The sequence below is a fragment of the Anabrus simplex genome, chromosome 7 (assembly GCF_040414725.1).
Source record: "Anabrus simplex isolate iqAnaSimp1 chromosome 7, ASM4041472v1, whole genome shotgun sequence".
Classification (NCBI taxonomy): domain Eukaryota; kingdom Metazoa; phylum Arthropoda; class Insecta; order Orthoptera; family Tettigoniidae; genus Anabrus; species Anabrus simplex.
Genome location: NC_090271.1, coordinates 167,826,968 through 167,848,709, shown reverse-complemented (window position 1 = coordinate 167,848,709; position 21,742 = coordinate 167,826,968). Strand labels below are relative to the sequence as shown.

The 21,742-nt window shown below is 42.1% G+C and overlaps 1 protein-coding gene across 1 annotated transcript in view; it reads left to right on the top strand.

The window, feature by feature from the left end:
• Window positions 1-2,220: 2,220 nt before the first annotated feature.
• LOC136877761 (uncharacterized) overlaps window positions 2,221-21,742 on the top strand; it is a 74,606-nt gene continuing 55,084 nt past the window's right edge. The window contains exons 1-2 of the mRNA XM_067151967.2: window positions 2,221-2,443; window positions 18,629-19,007. Coding sequence (XP_067008068.2) covers window positions 2,221-2,443; window positions 18,629-19,007 — 602 coding nt within the window. The remainder of the gene's footprint in view (window positions 2,444-18,628; window positions 19,008-21,742) is intronic.

Below are 21,742 nucleotides of genomic sequence, written 5' to 3'. Positions count from 1 at the left end.
ATGGCTTCTCGTGCCGCGGACCGAAAATGGCTTCCTACTCAATGGACTAACAGTCCGAGGAATACTACTTCGCCCGCGGCATGCTCAGTCATGATGGTGGCTTCAATAATATTCGCCATCAGTTTCAGAGCCGTGTTCATTGCAGAGGGAAGGATTCATATTCCTGAGAAGGATAATCGGTGCCACAATCGTCCACCCCAAGATGTTCGAGGGTACTCCAGGTGACTCCAAATTGTTCAAAATCTCTGTCGTGTAGTTGACAGCCTCATCTGTATGACATGTCGTGTCGATAGACTTTTCAATTTATAGGAAACCGGGTAATTCTTGTGAGTGTTGCTTGTTGATGACGTTGACAGCTTCATGTCTTGGTGCAAGAATTGCTCTCAGACACAGCCATGCGTCTTAGGTGAAAACCTGTGCCCACCTATGACAAACATTTTAGATCTTTGTTTGCCGTGGATTTGGCTGGGCATCGCACACATGGACACAGACAGATAGACAGACATCATGGATTGAAGGAAAATGGCTTCCTATCCACGGACTTACAATGGCATCCTGCCTGATATATGTATTATTCCTTGTTTATTATTATTATCGTCTATATTGTGTCATATATGTTTCCTCTAAATGTACAGTATAAGTGTCCAACCCCTGCCCCCTTTCTCTACGGGGTTTGGGTATGAAGTGAGATGAATCTTCGTAGCGAATTTTTACGACCGGATGCCTTTCATGACATCAACCTAATCAGATGAGTTAATGAGATGAAATGAATGACATTATACTGTATATGATAGTAAGAATGAAGAGGATGAAACCCGGCGCTGGCACATAGCCCACTCCTCTCGAATAGCTCAAGACTTTACGTCCCCATCCGACGGACGAATCACCATCAACAGCGTCATATGCCCTCACACCATATAAGACCAAGAACGGTTTCCTACGCCCTGGACGTAAAATGGCTCCTTGAATATTGTGTTCTCTACCTATCTTATGTACGTTGCCTAGCGACAGCGACTCTATGCATTTAATCTTGGTGACAGCACGTTGGATTGTCATATCCCAATGCACGTTTTCCGATGGGTTTTCGTTCATAACTCGCCAACGAAAGCGAAAATGAAAATTCCGGCTTCGAGGTGCATTTGGACCCCTTTCCCTCTACCTACGTTCAAAATTTCAGATCTCTGCGTGCTGTAGATTTTGCTGGGCATCGCGCACAGACACACAGACAAACACTTCCTTTTTATAATTATAAGATAATAAATACACCTCGGTCTCTTCCATTCACCAACCATTACTTTCACCAGTGGGTTGGGGTGGCAGAATAACATCCACAGTGTCCCCTGCCTGTCGTAAGACGCGACTAAAACGGGAAGCGTGAGTCACCGCGCACTTCATCGCTCCTGCGGTCATCGCAAGCACCTGCTGCCCGGAGTCGTGAATTTTGAGACTCATTAGAATGTTTACTTTATCTACTCGTTTGTTGTCGTGAGTTTTGACACTTTTTTTGTTGCTATTTGTTTTACGTCGCTCCGACACAGATAGGTCTTATGGCGACGATGGGATAGGAAAGGCCTAGGAATGGAAAGGAAGCGGCCGTGGCCTTAATTAAGGTTCAGCCCCAGCATTTTCCTGGTGTAAAATGGGGAAACCACGGAAAACCATCTTCAGGGCTGCCGGCAGTGGGGTTAGAACCCACTGTCTCCCGGATGCAAGCTCACAGCTGCGCGCTCATAACCGTACGGCCAACTCGCCCGGTTTTGATACTATTTGTTACTAATTTTAACCCGTGAGTTTTGAGACGTATCCTTCCCCTAGTAATTTAACTTTTGAAGTAGTGCCAGTTAATGTTTGTCTGATTAATGCCCTTGTTTTTTTTATCCACTTGAAATTCTTATAGAGTATTGAAAAGTGTTTAGCGGTCTATAGAGTCATATGCTTTTTTGAAATCTACAAAAGTAATGACAGTTTGTCTGGTTTTGCTTATTAGTAGGCTAGTTTTTAAGATTAAGGATTTGTTCTGTGCAAGATCTTCCTTTCCCTTTTATTATTATTATTATTATTATTATTATTATTATTATTATTTTATTATTATTATTATTATTATTATTATTATTATTATTATTATTATTATTATTATTATTATTATTATTATTATTATTATTATTATTATTATTATTATTATTATTTTAGGTGCGATGTGTTGACGAGGATCGCTCTACGATGCTGAAAACAGCGCTTCTCTTCTTGTCTCTGATGGTGGTGTGCGCCACCACTGCCGAGACCAATGCGACGGCCAGCTGTCTGGAGAGTAGTCCCGTGGACTGCGAGCTTATGGACGGGGTGAAGATACGGCAGGTCGACAACAAGGACTATGTACTCGCCGTACAGCTGCCGAGACTTATGTCTTCCGCTCGTAACTGGGTGCCCAGCTTTTTCAAGCCAGGTGAGTTGAGCCTTCAGACAAAAACATTCAGGCATTTGTCGCTACCTCCGCCTAGTTTTTAATTTAAAGGAAAGTATAACCGAATTTTGTAATTTTAAGTTTTTGATGCTGTATTTCTCAATTTAACAGCGAAAGTGGGAAAAGATTATAGAGCCCCAATATTCCTCTTACCAGAATGTTTACAAGTATTTCACCTATAATGACTACAAAAGCCATTTTTGATTACTCGTAATACATAAAAATAAAAAGTTACATACGAGTAGCGAAATATAACTACAATCAAACGCATGGGAATTCACACAAAATCGACAAAAATATAACTTAAAACGTCCAATTACAAGTAGCGTAACATAATAATTGCAACTCGGCTGTACAGTAATTCGCCCAAGATTTACAGAATATAATTAAAACATTTCGTTACAAATAATGTGGTATAATAATTACAATGCAATTGCATATTATCTAACATAACTTAAATACTGATTTACTATTGACTTAACATTTTAATTACAACGTGTTGTTGTTTGGGTCATCAGGCCATAGACTGGTTTGATGCAGCTCTCCATACCACCCTATCCTGTGTAAACCTTTTCATTTCTACGTAACTACTACATCCTATTTTTTTACAATTAGCTTTTTGTCGCACCGACACAGATAGGTCTTATGGCGACGATGGGACAGAAAAGGGCTGGGAGTGGGAAGGAAGCGGCCGTGGTCTTAATTAAGGTACAACCCCAGTATTTGCCTGGTGTAAAAATGGGAAACCACGGAAAACCATATTCAGAGCTGCCTACAGTGTGGTTCGAACCTACTATCTCCCGAATACTGGATACTGGCCGCACTTAAACAACAACAACAACTACTACTACTACTACTACTACTACTGCTATTACTACGTGTGTCATATTCATACAATGGTCTGCCCCTGTCGTTTTTACCACCTATTCTTCCCTCAAAAAGTAACTGAATAAGACCTGGGTATCTTAAGATGTGCCCTATAATTCTGTCTCTTCTCCTGGTCAAATTTCGCCAAATCATTCTGCTTTTACCAATTTGATTCAGTATCTCTTCATTTGTGATTCGATCTACCCATCTCATCTTCAGCATTCTTCTGTAACACCACATTTCAAAAGCTTCTATTCTCTGTCTTTCTGAGCGAGTTATCGGCCATGTTTCACTTCCATACAATGTCACGCTCCAGAAGAAAGTCTTAAAAAACGTCTTCCTAATTCCTAAATCAATGTTCGAAGTGAGCAAATTTATTTTCCTAAGAAAATCCTTCCTTGCTTGTGCTAGTCTATATTTTATGTTTTCTTTACTTCTAGTGGGAACAAGAAAGGTCCACCTATTCAATACCAGACAATGTTATAAAATAATTTATAACATTTTATTATTCTTAGGACCGATTTCGATGCTGGTGTGCATCATCATCAGCCATAAACTTATAAAAGCTTACAAAACATACAATGACAAGGTTACAGAAACAATGCATAAAGTGTACACAAATTTTACAAAATTTAAAAAATTTGATGTAAGATTTAGCCTTATGATTAGTTATTCTACTACCCAAGTACAAGAAATTACAACATTGAACGAAAATGTAGGCCTATACAAAGCTTTCGGGAAATTGAAGCATTTTCTCTAAACATTTAATATTTTCGGGGAAAGGCTCTTAAGACTGACTGCATTCCAATGATCAGTTCTCCGAATTACAAACGAATATGAACCTTAGTTTGTTTTCTGTAGTCTTCCTTTTACTTTACGTGAAAAGACAAGTCCTATTGTACCAGGGAAACTAATAGCAGTAGGACTGATGTACATAGAGAAGAGAGCCTGGTAGTGTTTGTAGAATGTTTTACGAGTCGTCTTGGCTTTAAGGTCGCAGGTGACACGGTGCACTACTTAGATGTGAACAGTGTGCAATATCGTGCTGACTTTCCCTTCATGAGAAAGGACCAGACCAGACACTTGTACCGTTAGGGAATGAACTCAAGTCTCTTAAAAAAAGAATCCTTGTAAAACATAAGTCTCCCTTGCAGGAGTGCTGTGTCACTGAGCTCTCGTAATTAGAGCGAGTCCTTCGGGAAGCGAACCAAGAACTTGCAATGTCCATTGTGATTGTCTAGTATGACGTGCAGAATTGTTGGTTCAGGAAGCTTGACTATGAGGCTATCACCCCTGTAGGAGATGGATCTATCATTCGTAAAACTGGCGCTTCTACTTGACCTCCGTTTTCATTTGGACGCAGAGGGTGGTGGTGGTGGTTAGGAATTTCTGTGTTCAACATTGCGAAAATGAAACCCATCACAGAATGAGATTTTTAAAATGAAAGTCCATGTCCCTGTGGATCGGCTTCCACATAACTGGAAGTCTCGTGGCTATGAAATGGAATGTCGTATGGCTTTTAGTGCCGGGATATCCCAGGACGGGTTCGACTCGCCAGATGCAGGTCTTTCTATTTGACGCCCGTAGGCGACCTGCGCGTCGTGATGAGGATGAAATGACGATGAAGACAACACATACACCCAGCCCCCGTGCCATTGGAATTAACCAATTAAGGTTAAAATCCCCGACCCGGCCGGGAATCGAACCCAGGACCCTCTGAACCGAAGGCCAGTATGCTGACCATTCAGCCAACGAGTCGGACCTCGTGGCTATGATCACGAAAAACAACACAGTCACGCTTTATTATTTAGTTATTTATTTACAATTTACGACCTTCATTGGACAACTTTAATAAATCTTATAAAAAGGTTCTTTTTTAAATTATTCTGTCAGCCCAGTACGTCTTCATTCTCTCGGATCTTTCTTCGTCTGAAATCACCCGTCCCAGTGTCCGTCTATTGATCTTGATTTGTAGTCTGGTTTGTTTGTGAGTTTCTTGATTCACAAGGTTTTGTTTCTTTTAAAAAATATTCTATTGTAATGTCTGGTTTCCTCATTATCTTCCTTGATTTCTGTGATTCATCCAATGTTGCTCTTTCTTTCTTTCTTTCTTTCTTTCTTTCTTTCTCCTGGAACGTGAGCTTTGGTTGGGGATACAACTAGGGAGGAGGACCAGTACCCCACCCATGCGGCCTCACCTGCTATGCTGAACAGGGGCCTTGTGGAGGAGGGAAAGATTGAAAGGGATAGACGAGGAAGAGGGAATGAAGCGGCATTTGCCTGGAGGAGAAGTGGAAAAACACTTTGAGGATGGCTGAAGAGGGAATCAAAACCCCCTCTACTGAATTGACCTCCCTAGGCTGAGTGGATCCCGCTCCAGCCCTCGTACCACTTTTCAAATTTCGTGGCAGAACCGGGAACCGAACCTTGGCCTCCAGGGATGGCAGCTAATCACACTAACCACTACACTACAGAGGTGGACAATGTTGCTCTTACTGTTCCTTAATTTTTCTTTAATTCTTCTTCTTATTATCATTATTATTAAAGAACAACATGCAAATTTGCTAAATATAACCTTCCAAGTGAAAACAGGCCATGAAAGCCTCCGAAGCTGTTGAATGCCACTGACGAGGGGAACCTGTCAAGTGTTACAACCCGATTTACCAGAAACTTTGCTCGGTGAAAGGGGGTTCGGCTTATTCGTAGACATTCGATCGTTTCCGAGAAAATGACGGTCGAAGTGTGCGACGTGCTTTACCTGCCTTTTAGAGTGTAGCAAGGTCAACTGACGCGGTGGCACAGTGGATTTCGCCACGACCTCACACTTTTGCACCCCGTGTTCAAATCACAATGAACTTCGTTTTGGTTTCATTTATTTACTTTGCTCCATTGACGATTACTACACGAATGGTTTTGTTCAATGTATTTTGAAACATCGTTTTCCTTTTTCGTCCAATAATGTTCTGTCTGGTCAATGAATTTTAAAACATCAAGTGTCGTACACTCATTGCACAGAAAAGGGATATCACGACTAGACGCGATTAAATAAAAATCCACGCATTCATTTAGAATCAATTGCAAGTGTAAGTTTTTAGAAAATGATCCGTTATGCGGAGTTTGTCGCAAAATTATTGCGAAATAGTGAAATCTTCAGCAATGATAACGACGTTTCTTTCCCGAGTGACATTCCCACCTGGAAATGTAACTGTGACAAACCTGCCTTAGCGCGATGGTCGTGGTGTGCGAAATGTCTGTTTCGAATGTTTCTACGATCGGTGAATGTACCGTATCTCCCTGAAGCGTTAATATAAGAATGAACGTACAAAATACTGTAATTTCTAACAAATACTATATATATATGGAACTCCACGGCCTGTTTCCAGTCATTCGACCGGGTCAGCGATGGAATGAATGAAGCCCCCATCTAACGGCGAGGATAGGAATTGTGCCGGCTGTGAAGCCTGTCGCACTCCTCTGGGGCAATGATGAAATGATGACAGATGAAATGAAATGATATTGGAGAGTGTTGCTGGAATGAAAGATGACAGGACAAAACCGGAGTATCCAGACAAAAACCTGTCCCGCCTCCGCTTCGTCCAGCACAAATCTCACTTGGAGTGACCGGGATATGAGCCACGGAACCCAGTGGTGAGAGGTCGCCGCGCTGCCGCCTGAGCCACGGAGGCTCTTATATATATGTGATAAATAACATTTAGAGTGAAACCCAGTTGTAACTTTACAATCAACATAACGTCCCTGCATCCACTAACTTGACAAGAAACATTCGTGCAGTCGTCGTCATTGGACATAAATAGATAAAACAAACAAACAAACAAACAAACAAACAAATTCCTCGAGATTTGAACACGGGGCGCGAAAGTGTGAAGCCGCGGCGATAGTCGCTGCACCACCGCGTCGGTTGAAATTGTTCCGCTCTAAAAGTTCACGTAAAGCACGTCGGAAATTTCTACAGTCATTCCTTTCAGAAACGGCCTTTCTTTCGCTAAGCGAAGTTTCTGGGAAATCGGGTTGTTGTACTTAGCGGGTTTCCCTCGTAAGTGGAATATAATGGTTAGCGCTAAGCGTGGTGAACTTCCTTCGCCCTCCACCTCCCCACTCAACAGACACAAAATAACCTAGCGCCGAGTGAACTCCAGGGCTTAACTAGAAATCAGGTTTCTAAATTTCTCGACTACCTATCCGGGAACTGAAACCGCGTGCTTCCTGATAAACGTAGGACGTCTTTACTGATCCAGCTTGGTAACCCTCCAAAATGTAACCTTCCAGTCAATATTAAATAGTATCTCATAGGATTACCTTAGTAATGCACAATGTTGAGTAGTCAGCCCGAAGGGTGATCGGCTCATCAACAGCACCGCTATCATAAATGGCCTACGTGTCACTAAAGAGGCATGCAAGGGAATGAGGAGTGAGGTAGTTTCCCGTTGCTTTCTTCACCGAGCAGAGGTTGCTATTACGTATCAGTCTGCCAAGTCCACTGAAATGTACCCATCAATCGACGTTATGAGCGACATTTTCACTCCAGAACTGGCTGCATAAGAAACGGCATTATTAGCATTGCTCGGAACTCAACCACTTTCACGTTGTCAAAACCAAGGTTGAGACTGAGACAGACAGAAAAATGAAAGTAACAGAAGACATGGTGCACTGCGAATAATAGGTATCGCCAGCAAAGGTAGTGTTTTCGTAAATAAGGGAGCAAAGGTCTGAAGGCACTTGTGTTGCGGGTATCCCCACCGCCTTACGGACTCTATATGAGTATACTCTCCTATAACAGTGGTAAAGTAATGGTAAGTGCAGTATTTATGTATGTCAGTGACACGCCACTTGTGAATGGGCACTCAGATTATGGAATAAAATCTGATATGATCTCTTAAGGACAATAGTGGCGATGTCATCTCTTGAGCTGGTAGGAAGTCCATTGTCATGGCGAAACTCGAATGACTTCACCATGTACACCAATAAAGAGGCCTCGACGATTACACGCATACTTTATGGAAGAGTTTTAGAGGGCGATTTACGTGAAAAAGTGTCTCAGAAGTGGCAATGCTGCTTTCTGTGGATGAGAAATAAAATGGCGTATGACTTTTAGTGCTGGGAGTGTTCGAGGACGTTCGGCTCGCCAGGTGTAGGTCTTTTTATTTGACTCCCGTAGGCGACCTTTGCGTCGTGATGAGGATGAAATGATGATGAAGACGACACATACACCCAGCCCCCGCGCCAGCGAAATTAACCAATGATGGTTAAAATTCCCGACCCTGCTGGGGATCGAACCCGGGACCCCTGTGACTAAAGGCCAGCACGCTAACCATTTATCCATGGAACCGGACCTTCTGTGGATAATTACCTGCATCACTAAATTTCTCCGCCTGGTGGCCATGATCGTCAAGGCGTGAAGTCTATACCGTATAGCCCGACACCGTGATTAGCTGGTTTGAGTCCCGTTGGTGAGGGAAAAAAAAAAAGACATTCACCATCAGAATGTTGCCCGGCAGGGAAGGAGAGGTAGTGGTATAGCCTACAATTTATAATCACTAGATTGAGTACCAAAAGCCTGGATTCAATTCCAAACATCTCCGCATTGTTCAGATGGAGTGAGGACATATGGCGCTGTTGATAGTGACGCGTCAGTCGGATGGCGACGTTCAACCTTGAGCAGACCTCTTGGTGTTATTCGACAGGAGTAGGCTATGTGCCGACACTGGGTTTCAACCTTTGCCTACATCATCATCATCCCGACATCCAGACGCGGAGGTCGCCTATGTGTGTCAAATAGAAAAACCTGCACCAGACGACCCGAACTTGCCCTCGGATAATCCCGGTACTAAAAGCCATACGGCAAATAAATAATTATAACGTACTGTTCCTTCCGAACTTTAAGACACATTTCCTCTAACTACTTCATAATTCACTTCATAATTACAAATTTCGTGAATTAAATTTTCTAAACTTCTACATATGTATACCTCAAACATACAAATTTCTTCCATGCGTCATTGTAGGCAGAAGATGTTGAGGATTAAGACTTAAAACACTTTCTTTATCCATCCAGGATTCAGAATAAGATTTTCTTTTTTTGCTATTGGCTTTACGTCGCACCGACACAGATATGTCTTATGGCGACGATGGGACAGGAAAAGGGCTAGGACTGGGAAGGAAGCGGCCGTGGCCTTAATTGATGTACAGCCCCAGCATTTTCAATTTTCTCCTGTCTATAATTATAATAATTATTTCGGAATTAAGTCCGAAGATTGCTATACCTCACTCAAGCAATTGGCTCTAAAGGACGCCCCGCACAATTCACAGAAATGCGTAGTACCTCAATGAACACCTAACCTGTTGTGTTCAGCTTCATGTAAAGCCGTGTTCCAAACAAGCTTTCGCACTCGACGTCTTCATTAACCCACTTGGTAACATGACGTCTTTTCTCACATTTAGCATCTCTACAAGGTCGTATATTTTATGTGCACACTTTCACCTTGTCTAGTATAACCATAATGTGTTCCATTTGGATTCCCTCACAGTTCCAGATGTAAAACCTACTTCGTTGGAGCCCACAGTAGCATGACTCTAGTATAACCTTTAGCACCCGGAGAAAGCAGAAAATGCCGATAGTAAACTCGTGTTGGATCCGGAAGCAATGGAAGTCGTACGCATTGGACGGATATACTACAAGTCTTTAGGAATGATTCAGCACCAAAAATTATTCATGCTTCCCAATACCAAGTCAGTAAATCCAAAGCTTATTGAAGAATGGTTGACGTCATAAAATGTTACAAGTTTAACGTCTTACTAACTACGTTTACGGTTTTAGGAGCCGCTGAGGTGTTAGAACATTGTCCCTCAGGAGTTCATTTACATGCCGGTAAATCTACCGACAAGAGCCTGATGTATTTCACCACCTTCACACACCACCGCACTGAATCGGAATCGGACCCAACAATTTGAACTCAGAACACAGCGCTTCTATCACTTCAGCCTGGCGTGGTTGACTTCCTTCAAGTGCATGATAGCCAGGTGACATAAATACTGGCTTGTTAACAAGTGGTTGCAGTTCAAATCTTGATCAATGAACGCTGGATTTTTGAAACGAAGAGTCAGATCCTTGTGGTTTGGATTTCAAGAAAATCTGGAACTACCGCGGCTACGATCGTGATATTCAATCGTGAAAAACTGGAGTTACTATCACGGTGATTTTGATATTAGCAGTCACGTAAAACTGGAGTTACCGTGACTACGATCACGATATTAACAGCCACGTAAAACTGGAGTTACCGTGACTACGATCACGATATTTACAATCACGTAAATCTGGAGTTACCATGGCTATAATCACGACTTTAACACTGACGTGAAACTGGAGTTACCGTGACTACGATTATGATATTCGGTCTCTAAACTGCAAGCTTGCTTTGGGACTAAGATATGGCTATAGTTTTAGAGCCATGCGTGTGCTGGTTAGTGTTACAAAATCATGAAAGTTTAAAAATCGAAATAATGCCTAGGCAACTATTGCGTCGATCGTGTTCAACATCTCATTGTAGAGAGAAAGGACCAATTTATCTAGCAGCAGAGTCTGACCTCGGTATGGCGTCATCGGGTGATGCGACAGCGCCTCCATCTTGAGGTAATAAAATCGCCATGACGCCCGGCTAACATCAATGAATGAATGAATGAATGAATGAATGAATGAATGAATGAATGAATGAGTCAGTCAGTCAGTCAGTCAGTCAGTCAGTCAGTCAGTCAGTCAGTCAGTCAGTCAGTCAGTCAGTCAGTCAGTCAGTCAGTCAGTCAGTCAGTCAGTCAGTCAGTCAGTCAGTCAGTCAGTCAGTCAGTCAGTCAGTCAGTCAGTCAGTCAGTCAGTCAGTCAGTCAGTCAGTCAGTCAGTCAGTCAGTCAGTCAGTCAGTCAGTCAGTCAGTCAGTCAGTCAGTCAGTCAGTCAGTCAGTCAGTCAGTCAGTCAGTCAGTCAGTCAGTCAGTCAGTCAGTCAGTCAGTCAGTCAGTCAGTCAGTCAGTCAGTCAGTCAGTCAGTCAGTCAGTCAGTCAGTCAGTCAGTCAGTCAGTCAGTCAGTCAGTCAGTCAGTCAGTCAGTCAGTCAGTCAGTCAGTCAGTCAGTCAGTCAGTCAGTCAGTCAGTCAGTCAGTCAGTCAGTCAGTCAGTCAGTCAGTCAGTCAGTCAGTCAGTCAGTCAGTCAGTCAGTCAGTCAGTCAGTCAGTCAGTCAGTCAGTCAGTCAGTCAGTCAGTCAGTCAGTCAGTCAGTCAGTCAGTCAGTCAGTCAGTCAGTCAGTCAGTCAGTCAGTCAGTCAGTCAGTCAGTCAGTCAGTCAGTCAGTCAGTCAGTCAGTCAGTCAGTCAGTCAGTCAGTCAGTCAGTCAGTCAGTCAGTCAGTCAGTCAGTCAGTCAGTCAGTCAGTCAGTCAGTCAGTCAGTCAGTCAGTCAGTCAGTCAGTCAGTCAGTCAGTCAGTCAGTCAGTCAGTCAGTCAGTCAGTCAGTCAGTCAGTCAGTCAGTCAGTCAGTCAGTCAGTCAGTCAGTCAGTCAGTCAGTCAGTCAGTCAGTCAGTCAGTCAGTCAGTCAGTCAGTCAGTCAGTCAGTCAGTCAGTCAGTCAGTCAGTCAGTCAGTCAGTCAGTCAGTCAGTCAGTCAGTCAGTCAGTCAGTCAGTCAGTCAGTCAGTCAGTCAGTCAGTCAGTCAGTCAGTCAGTCAGTCAGTCAGTCAGTCAGTCAGTCAGTCAGTCAGTCAGTCAGTCAGTCAGTCAGTCAGTCAGTCAGTCAGTCAGTCAGTCAGTCAGTCAGTCAGTCAGTCAGTCAGTCAGTCAGTCAGTCAGTCAGTCAGTCAGTCAGTCAGTCAGTCAGTCCTGATCTGCATTTAGGACAGTCGCCCTGGTGGCAGATTTCCTATCTGTTGTTTTCCTAGCCTTTTCTTAAATGATTTCAAAGAAATTGGAAATTCATTGAACATCTCCCTTGGTAAGTTATTCCAATCCCTAAATCCCCTTCCTATAAATTAATATTTGCCCCAGTTTTTCCTTTTATATTCCAACTTTATCTTCATATTGTGATCTTTCCTACTTTAAACGACGCCACTCAACCTTATTCGTCTACTAATCTCATTCCACGCCATCTCTCCGCTCACAGCTCGGAACATACCACTTAGTCGAGCAGCTCGTCTTCTTTCTCCCAAGTCTTCCCAGCCCAAACTATGTAACATTCTTGTAACGCTACTCTTTTGTCGGAAATCACCAGAACAAATCGAGCTGTTTTTCTTTGGAATTTTTCCAGTTCTTGAATCAAGTAAACCTGGTGAGGGTCCCATACACTGGAACCATACTCTAATTGGGGTCTTACCAGAGACTTATATGCCCCCTCCTGTACATCCTTACTACAACCCCTAAACACCCTCATAACCATGTGCAGAGATCTGTACCCTTTATTTACAATCCCATTTAGGTGATTACCCAAATGCTCTTTCCTTATATTAACACCTAGATACTTACAATGAACTCCAAAAGGAACTTTCACCCAATCAACGCAGTAATTAAAACTGAGAGGACTTTTCCTATTTGTGAAACTCGCAACCTGACTTTTAACCCCGTTTATCAACATACCATTGCCTACTGTCCATCGTACAGCATTATCGAGGTCATGTTGCAGTTACTCACAATCTTGCAACTTATTTATTACTGTGTACAGAATAACATCATCTGCAAATAGCCTTATCTCCGATTTCACTTCTTTACACATGTCATTGATATATATAAGAAAACATAAAGGTCCGATAATACTGCCTTGAGGAATTCCCCTCTTAGTTATTACAGTCAGATAAAGCTTCACCTACTCTAATTCTATTTTCTAGAAATATAGCAACCCATTCAGTCACTCATTTGTCTAGTCCAATTGCACTCATTTTTAGTGTAGTTCTGGATTCAAGCGTGATAGCACGTCGCGTGAGGTGTTGTTTGTTATACCTCAATTAGTTCTACTTTCTTTTGTCAAAATAACAAAAATAGGAACCATCTGAGGAAATTGTGATGCGAAGAAGTTTGAAAATGTTCTTTCTTTGGGAAAATGTCGTAACATATTGTCAATAAATGGCCTCAAAATAATTGAAAACGCATTCGATATGACAGAGAGCCCAAAGCATGAATTTTGAATATGGACCCACTCTTGAAAATGATCAATTAGCCGTTCCGCACAACATACTAAGCGTTGTCGCATTCATTCTGAATAACGCTGTATAAACGTCATGTTGAACCTCCGATCATCTGTCACGTCAAATCACCAATTTGGAGACTTTAAACCATTAGATGTGTAAACTCCTGAAGAATGTATATCGAATTACTACCGGTATGGTATACAAATATGATCATCCTGAATGGTTCACCACATCGAAGGAATTCGCTTTCGTTTTAGATGGAATGAACTTTCTTCATCCGCTGCTCACGGTGCAAGTTAAAAGTTTACCCTGATCATTTTGTGAACGTTGACGATAAACACTTCTTGAAACGTAAATAGTGTTTCCTGTAGATTATCTTCTTATTTCGCTGCTCGCACCGCAGACGTTGTGTGCGCTTTCAACGATAATTGTAACATTGTGCTTTGCAGATCTTGAAATGGGATTTTTCGCTAGTGGTTTAACTTTGCATAAATTCACATTAAGCATCCGGGAGATCGTGGGTTCGAATCCCACTGTCGACAGCCCTGAAGATGGTTTTCCGTGGTTTCCCATTTTCACACCAGGCAAATCCTGGGGTTGTACCTTAATTAAGGCCACGGCTGCTTCCTTCCAACTCCTAGACCTTTCCTATCCCATCGTCGCCATAAGACCTAACTGTGTCGGTGCGACGTAAAGCCCCAAGCAAAAAAAAAATCACATTAAGTTTTCGGTGACGATGAGACAGGAAAGGACTAGGGGTGGGAAGGAAGCGGTCGTGGCCTTTAAGCATTTGCCTGGTGTGAAAATGGGAAACCACGGAAAACCATCTTCAGGGCGGCCGACAGTGGCGTTTGAACCCACTATTTCCCAAATGCAAGCTCACAGCCTCGCGCCCCAAACCTCACGGCCAACTTGCTCGGTTTTGACATTTTTCTGGACATCTTGTCAGGACAGTAAATTTGGCCCTTTAGATCGGGGCAGTTCTGTCCAGCTCCTTGGCTGAATGGTGAACGTAGTAGCTTTCGGTTCGAAGAGTCCGGGGTTTAGTTCCCGGCCAGTCAGGAGATTTTGGCCACGCCTTGTTAATTCCTATAGCTCGGGATCTGGGTGTTTGTGATCGCTTTAATACACGTCTACATATAACACAACCAACCACCACAGAAACACGCAATAGTGAATATATTCCTCCCTATGGAAATGGCGCCAAGGAGGGCAACGACCGTAAAAGTGGGCTTAATCCACATTAGCGCCGATCCCAAATAATAAGGAAAAAGCCAAGGAGAATAAGAAGGGAATAACATGTGAACAGTTCCGGTTTTACGGTACGCATGGCAAACCTAATGAGAGTCTTCTGAGCATCAACTACAATTACGTCTTTCAGAAGTTATAAAAAATGATGTCACCTAGAATCAATTTAATCAGCCAGTTACTGAGAAGCTAATTTAGTTAATAGTGACACATTTCACACTCTGCTCTGGGAAGTGGTGCACAGGTTCATCAAGTTCACAGATGTTATCAGAAGCACGCAACAAGACCAACGAGAACATTACTTTGTTCTGTAATAACTCTCTCTGTTCGTATTCAGCAAACTGCTGTGTGGAAACCAGGTTCTCCTTAATAATAATTTGGTACGACTATTGAAGCCTGGAACAGCCCTTATAAGTCAGGCTCTGTGCTGGAGACTTGCTACTTCAATCTACTACAAAATGAAATACGTACTCTGCAAATTGTTGTCTCATACTTCGAACTTATTTCGGATTAGGTATACAAAGATTGGGAATTTGTTGTTTAATTTTTGTCTGTCTATCACATTATGGGAAACGGCTAAATAGACGTCGGTATTTAATACCAGGGATAAGTAGTGTTTGTAGTAGGTTATAGGCCTATACTATTTCATCAGTATACAGTGTGTACATGTACTGAAGGGTCAAAACGACAAATGTCCACTTTCTTTGTTAATATTCATCGAAAAAATATGGTAAAAGTTGTGCAAAATACAATTTCTGCTGTTCTTTTTTTTTTTTTTTTTACTTCGCGAGGAATTATGACAGAGATAATTGCGATTATACCATTTTCACAAACGTCCAGTAATCTCCGCAAATATCAGTTCTATCTAACACGTGTAAAGAATGCAATTTCCATGTTTTTTTTAAATACAAGATACTATTTTTACAAGTTACTTTACGTCGCACCAACACAGATAGGTCTTACATGTCGACGATGGGACAGGAAAGGGCTGGGGGTAAGAAGGAAGCGGCCGTGGCCTTCATTAAGGTACAGCCCCAGCATTTGTCTGGTGTGAAAATGGGAAACCACGGGAAACCATCTTCAGGGCTGCCGACAGTGCGGTTCGAACCCACTATCTCCCGGATGCAGTTCACAGCCGCACGCCCCTAACCGCACGGCCAACTCGCTCGGTAAAGAAGGAAAGAAAGAAAGAAAGAAAGAAAGAAAGAAAGAAAGAAAGAAAGAAAGAAAGAAAGAAAGGCTCAATATCACCAAACCAGAAGAAAGAGTCGACAAATTTAAGGTTGCTAGAGTTTCTACGAAAACGTTTCAATTTCACTCTGGTTTCTGACTACACTGAATAGAACGTCTACAGATTTAACATATGTAATAACTGGGGCTCGGATGTTTAAGACCTAAAAATAGCCCAAATAAGCAAGCAAATATGACCTCAAAAGCAACAAAATATGACGTAAAATTGCAAAATATGACCCAAAAATGATTGAGCTAAATATGGCCATTTTAAAATAAGTTATAAATCGAAACGGCAATTCCTTTGATACATATTTGTTAACTAAATTGTTTATTCTTACTTTCATATTAATTTTCTGAATATACATGTTTAGCAGTTATTCACAGGCTATTGTCCTCGGTTTACTCATCAAACATTTGTCAATACATACCTATAAAGTGCTAAGTTCGCTAAGATCATCAGATCACACAACATGTTGAATGTCAAAACATGTTTGCACCCTTCATTGTTGGTTTAAAATACGAGAAAACTAGAAATCAATCTATTTTTTAAAAATATTTGGAACGTTTAACCCCAGATTGCATTAATATTACTCAAATGCGTTTAAATTGAGCACCACGTCACTACTGTCGAGTATCACTCATCTTGAAATGTACTTGTACCTTCTCCTCTAAGAACATCATTTATCTTGCACACACTTCGATTAAGCACATTTTAAAGTTTCCATTTTACACTGACGCCATGTGATTGTTGTGCTGAAAGTTCAACACTTCTCACATTTTCAATACTTGCATGGTTTTCTAAGTTACCAGTTTCTAAAAGAGTAATTGCACTCGATATAATTCAAAAGTTCGACTTAATATATGCCAGACTTTCCGACAAACTGTAGGAAAACAATTCCTGCGCAATCTTGATAGAAGCGGCAGAGTATTCCACTTGTATTAACTACAGATGTGATACGAAAAAGCAGTTTTGTGAATGCTAGTTCTCGTTTGGAAAGTTGACGATGATTTTGCACAGCTACAGCTATCGTCAAACCGCCCAAATATGAAATATGACGTTCCTACGAAAATAACTCAAAATATGACATTATGACAAAAAATAGCCAAAATATGCATTTATATGACAAATAAAAGTCACTTAATTGTGACGATAATCACCTGATTTGCACCAAAATCCAATCAGGTAATAAAATGGAGACAAAGAAAATATATCAGTTTTCCTAAACATCCGAGCCCTAGTAATAACATGGATGTACAATGTAAATCATACATCTTTTACTTCTTACGTTATTCACCATTGTTCAATAACATTTTGACATTGTTAAAAGTTGAGGACCTAAATATTTAAATGAACAAATAAAACTGTATGAACATTTCAACTTGTTTATTATTTATAATCACAATACACGTTTACGATTTATTTAAATAACTTTAGCATGGTTTTATTCTTCTTCTTCTTAATCAGTTTACCATCCAGGGTCGGCTTTTCCCTCGGACTCAGCGAGGGATCCCACCTCTGTCCTGGAGCGTGAGACATTGGGTCGGGGATACAACTGGGGAGAATGACCAGTAACTCGCCCAGGCGGCCTCACCTGCTATGGTGAACAGGCGCGTTGTTGGGGGATGGGAAGATTAGAAGGGATAGACAAGGACGAGGGAAGGAAGTTAGGTACCACCCCGGCATTTACCTGGAGGATAAGTGGGAAATCACGGAAAACCACTTCGAGGATGGCTGTGGTGGGAATCGAACCCACCTCTACTCAGTTGACCTCCCGAGGCTGAGTGGACCCCGTTCCAGCCCTCGTACCACTTATCAAATTTCCTGGCAGAGCCGGGAATCGAACACGGGCCTCCGGGGGTGGCAACTAGTTACACTAACCACTACACCACAGAGGCGGACTATGGTTTTATTCGCTAAACAGAATTAAGTAGAGGATAGCCGATAATGCTAAATTTGTTTGAAAATTGATCAAGTAGGCTACGCCTAAATGCACTACACCTATGTGTCTTCTGCACTCGCGAGATATTATGAGGAATCGTAGTCCACCTATGTGCTGTAGTGGTTAGTGTGAGTACCTGTCATCCCCGGAGGCCCGGGTTCGATTTCCGGCTCTGCCACGAAATTTGAAAAAAAAAAGTGGGAGGTCAAATGAGTAGAGGGAGGAGGGGTTCGATTCCCTCCTCAGCCATCCTAGAAGTATTTTTCCATGGTTTCCCACTTCCCCTCCACGCAAATATCGGGATGGTACCTACCTTAGGCCCACGGCCGCTTTTCCTTGTTTATCCTTTCCGATCTTTCCATCTCCCACAAGACTCCTGTTCAACATAGTAGGTGAGTCCGCCTGGGCGAGGTACTGGTCCCCCTACCCAGTTTTATTCTAGACCCAAAGTCTCACGCTCCAGGACACTACCTTTAAGGAGTTAGAGGTGGGATCCCACGCTATGTCCGGGGGAAAACGAACCCTGGATGGTAAACAGATTAAGAAAGAAAGAAAGAAAGAAACAGAGTAATCGTACCTTTCATCCGAAAGGGTGGAAAAAACAAATGTAGAATCAACTCAGCCCTCTTAAGAGCAGGTAGAAAGATATTAACTTGTAGCCAACTCGGAAGTCATGTTAACTCATCCTCTGTCTTGTTTTGCAGTAGTGGCCGGTAAGAGCTCCTTCCTCACGGGCTTCGGGCTGGGCTTCCTCGCCTTCGGGCTGAAGAAGCTGCTACTGCCGCTCATCATTGGTGGACAGATCGTCAAGTCTGTGCTGATTGCCATGTTCTTGCCCAGTATTCTGGGTGGACTGGGCAAGCTTGTGGGTAAGGGCGTCTCCACGTTCGCGTCGGCGTCAGGCTCTTCGGGCAGCGGCCACACCAACGCTGTGGACGACTTCGACTTCAAGGACAACATGCAAGATGACGCTGCGGGTTCGGAGTCACAGTACTCTGGAACCTTCACATACCCCGACCCGGGGTATAAGGCGCCGCTCATGCCGGGCGCCGTCTACGTCCCGGCGACCTCCTCATCCAACAAGTAAGTTACACTTTTTCTTCATACAGTGTGTCTAAAGTAATAATTAACCTAGTACAGGCAGATAGTGATTCACGAACCACAAAACTTCCCTGACCTTCGCGCAAACTAAGAGAGAGGGCTGTGTGCGAGCTCAGTCTTCATTCGTTCCTCACACTTTCGTGTTGTAAATGTAAGTAAGCAAGACTTTATATCAAACAAGATGAATGAATTTCTTTCTGTAATTTGAAAGTTATACTGAATTACTGAAACTGGTTTCTGAATTTGCGGAGCTCTGGTCTTAGTGAGTATGGCTGATTGTTATGGCGGAAATAAGTTAGACTGGACATACGAACCCCGCTGCAGTGCGAGAATAACGCAAAGAAGAAGAAGAAGAAGAAGAAGAAGGAGGAGGTTATTTTGCTATTGGTTTTACTTTGCACCGACTCAGAAGGTCTTATGACGACGATGGAATAGGACTGGGAAGGAAGAGAACGAGGTTTTAATTAAGATACAGCCTGCTGTGAAAATTGAAAACCTCGGAAAACCATCTTCAGGACTACCGATAGTGGGGTTAGAACCAATTATCTGCCATGCAGCACGCCTCAAACCACGCAGACAACTCGCTCGGGAGAAGAAGAATTATGTTGAATTACTGGATTTGCAGCTCGAATTAATATATGTGCAAAACGATGCGTTCTTTAACATCTGCCAAGGTAAAGTTGGTGTAGATTTACTGAAACATTTTTCAGTCGCTAAGCACATGAAATGAAGATTAATTCCAGGTAAACATTTCGGCTATGTTTACTTCTAATTTGAGTGGCTGTAAAGGCGGTTCACACGGAAGGACGTGGGTTCGATTCCCAGTCAGGGAGTCGAAAAATTTATGAAACGAGATTTCCACTGTCGGAGGTGCATATGGCCCTGAGGTTCACTCAGCCTACACCAAAAGTCAGTACAAGGTTAATTCCTGGGGGCAAAGATGGCCGGGCATAGAGCTAACCACTCTACCCCCATCAAGTGCCGAGGTTACGGATGGTGGTAGGCTCACACCAGCCTTACCTTCCATCCCTCCCAGGGCTTTTATGGCCTGTACGGAGATGGCTTTGCTTTTTACTTCTAATTTGTGTGAGCAACTGTTTTCATAAATGAACTACGTCAAGTCAAAATACAGATTCCGTTCGACTAACATTAATCGGTAGTTAATTTAATTTACACTGAAAAATGATGTGCCCTATCCATGCTTTTATTAAATTAAAATACATTTTATGTCATTCATACCGGACTCACGATCTAGCGGCAGCCTGAGGTTCGATTCCCAGTCATGCTAAGGATTTTTATCTGGAACTCGGTCTACTTGGGAACAATTGAGGAGGACGGTCTGAGTAGCTGGGACGGTAGAGCGCTGGCCTTCTGAGCTCAAGTAGGCGGGTTCGATCCTGGCTCAGTCCAGTAGTATTTGATGCTCAAAGACGCCAGCCTTATGTGGGTAGATTTACCAGCACGGAAAAGAACTCCTTCAGTACAAACTTCCGGCATCTTGGCGTCTCCGAAAACTGTAAATGTAGTTCGCCAGACGTAAAACTATTATTATTATTATTATTATTATTATTATTATTATTATTATTATTATTATTATTATTATTATTATTATTATTATTATTATTATTATTATTGCTGCAATTGAGGGGCTATTTCTAAAACAACAGCCCTCGTCTATAAAGCCAAGAATCATGGCAGAGAGGACTCGTCACTGACCACATGTCATCTCGTAATCTGAAAGTCATTAAACAGGGTAAAATTTGGTACAGTTTTCACATACTACTTTATTTTTCTGATACTCATGTGACACTGGAATCATAAAATTTGGCGAACATTTGGCAACTGGTCATGTCAATGTCTGTGCCCAATGTCATGATTGCATCTTTCCTATAAGTGTGCCAAACGATAACATATTATACATGTAAAAAGTACAAAAGTAACTTGAACTCGAGAAATGCAGTTCTATTTAACGTATAAGGGACAGAGATACGACAACAAGTCATAGAGCCAAAGTTGTAGATCACTCCAAGTTGAAACCCGATTGTGCTTTCTCTTTTTTGATACAATTACCGTTTAGTCACCAATTATTCCGAAACGAAGATCTGCACCGTCGTTAAAATTGCATCCATATTCCGATATTTTCCGGGGCCAAAAGTTATACATTTGCATATCTTGGAATATTTCGTTAAAGAAAAGAGTGTCCAGGTTTCAGGATTAGCACTCGCATATATACGGAGTAATTTAGGAAGAAAGTAATACAGTTGAGAAAGTTGAAATTAATAGAAAATGGGATTATAACTGACGTCAGCCGGATAGGACAAATATGTAAATACCAAGTGGATGTATTGGAAAATCAAATGTCCCTCAATAAACTATGATGGTATACGTTATGGATATAAGAAAGCGGTAACAGAGGAGAAATTTAGGCGCAGGGATTCTTAGGTAAACAGATAAGAAGATGAATAATGGTGTTATTACTTTAGCTATTCGAGGAGGGTTATAACCTCCAACGATATTCCGCCAGTATCCCGCAGAATGGCCGATTGACGTCTCTCTTGCTTTCTACCCAAGGAACAACCACGAATTTACAGGAATGATGACGAAAATGGTAATATGTTACTTCCCTGCTGGCAAGCAGTCAGAGACGTAGCCATGGTAACCTGTAGTTTCGTTGTCGGTCTGTCGATCAGTCAATACAGTGCATTTTACCCACAGAA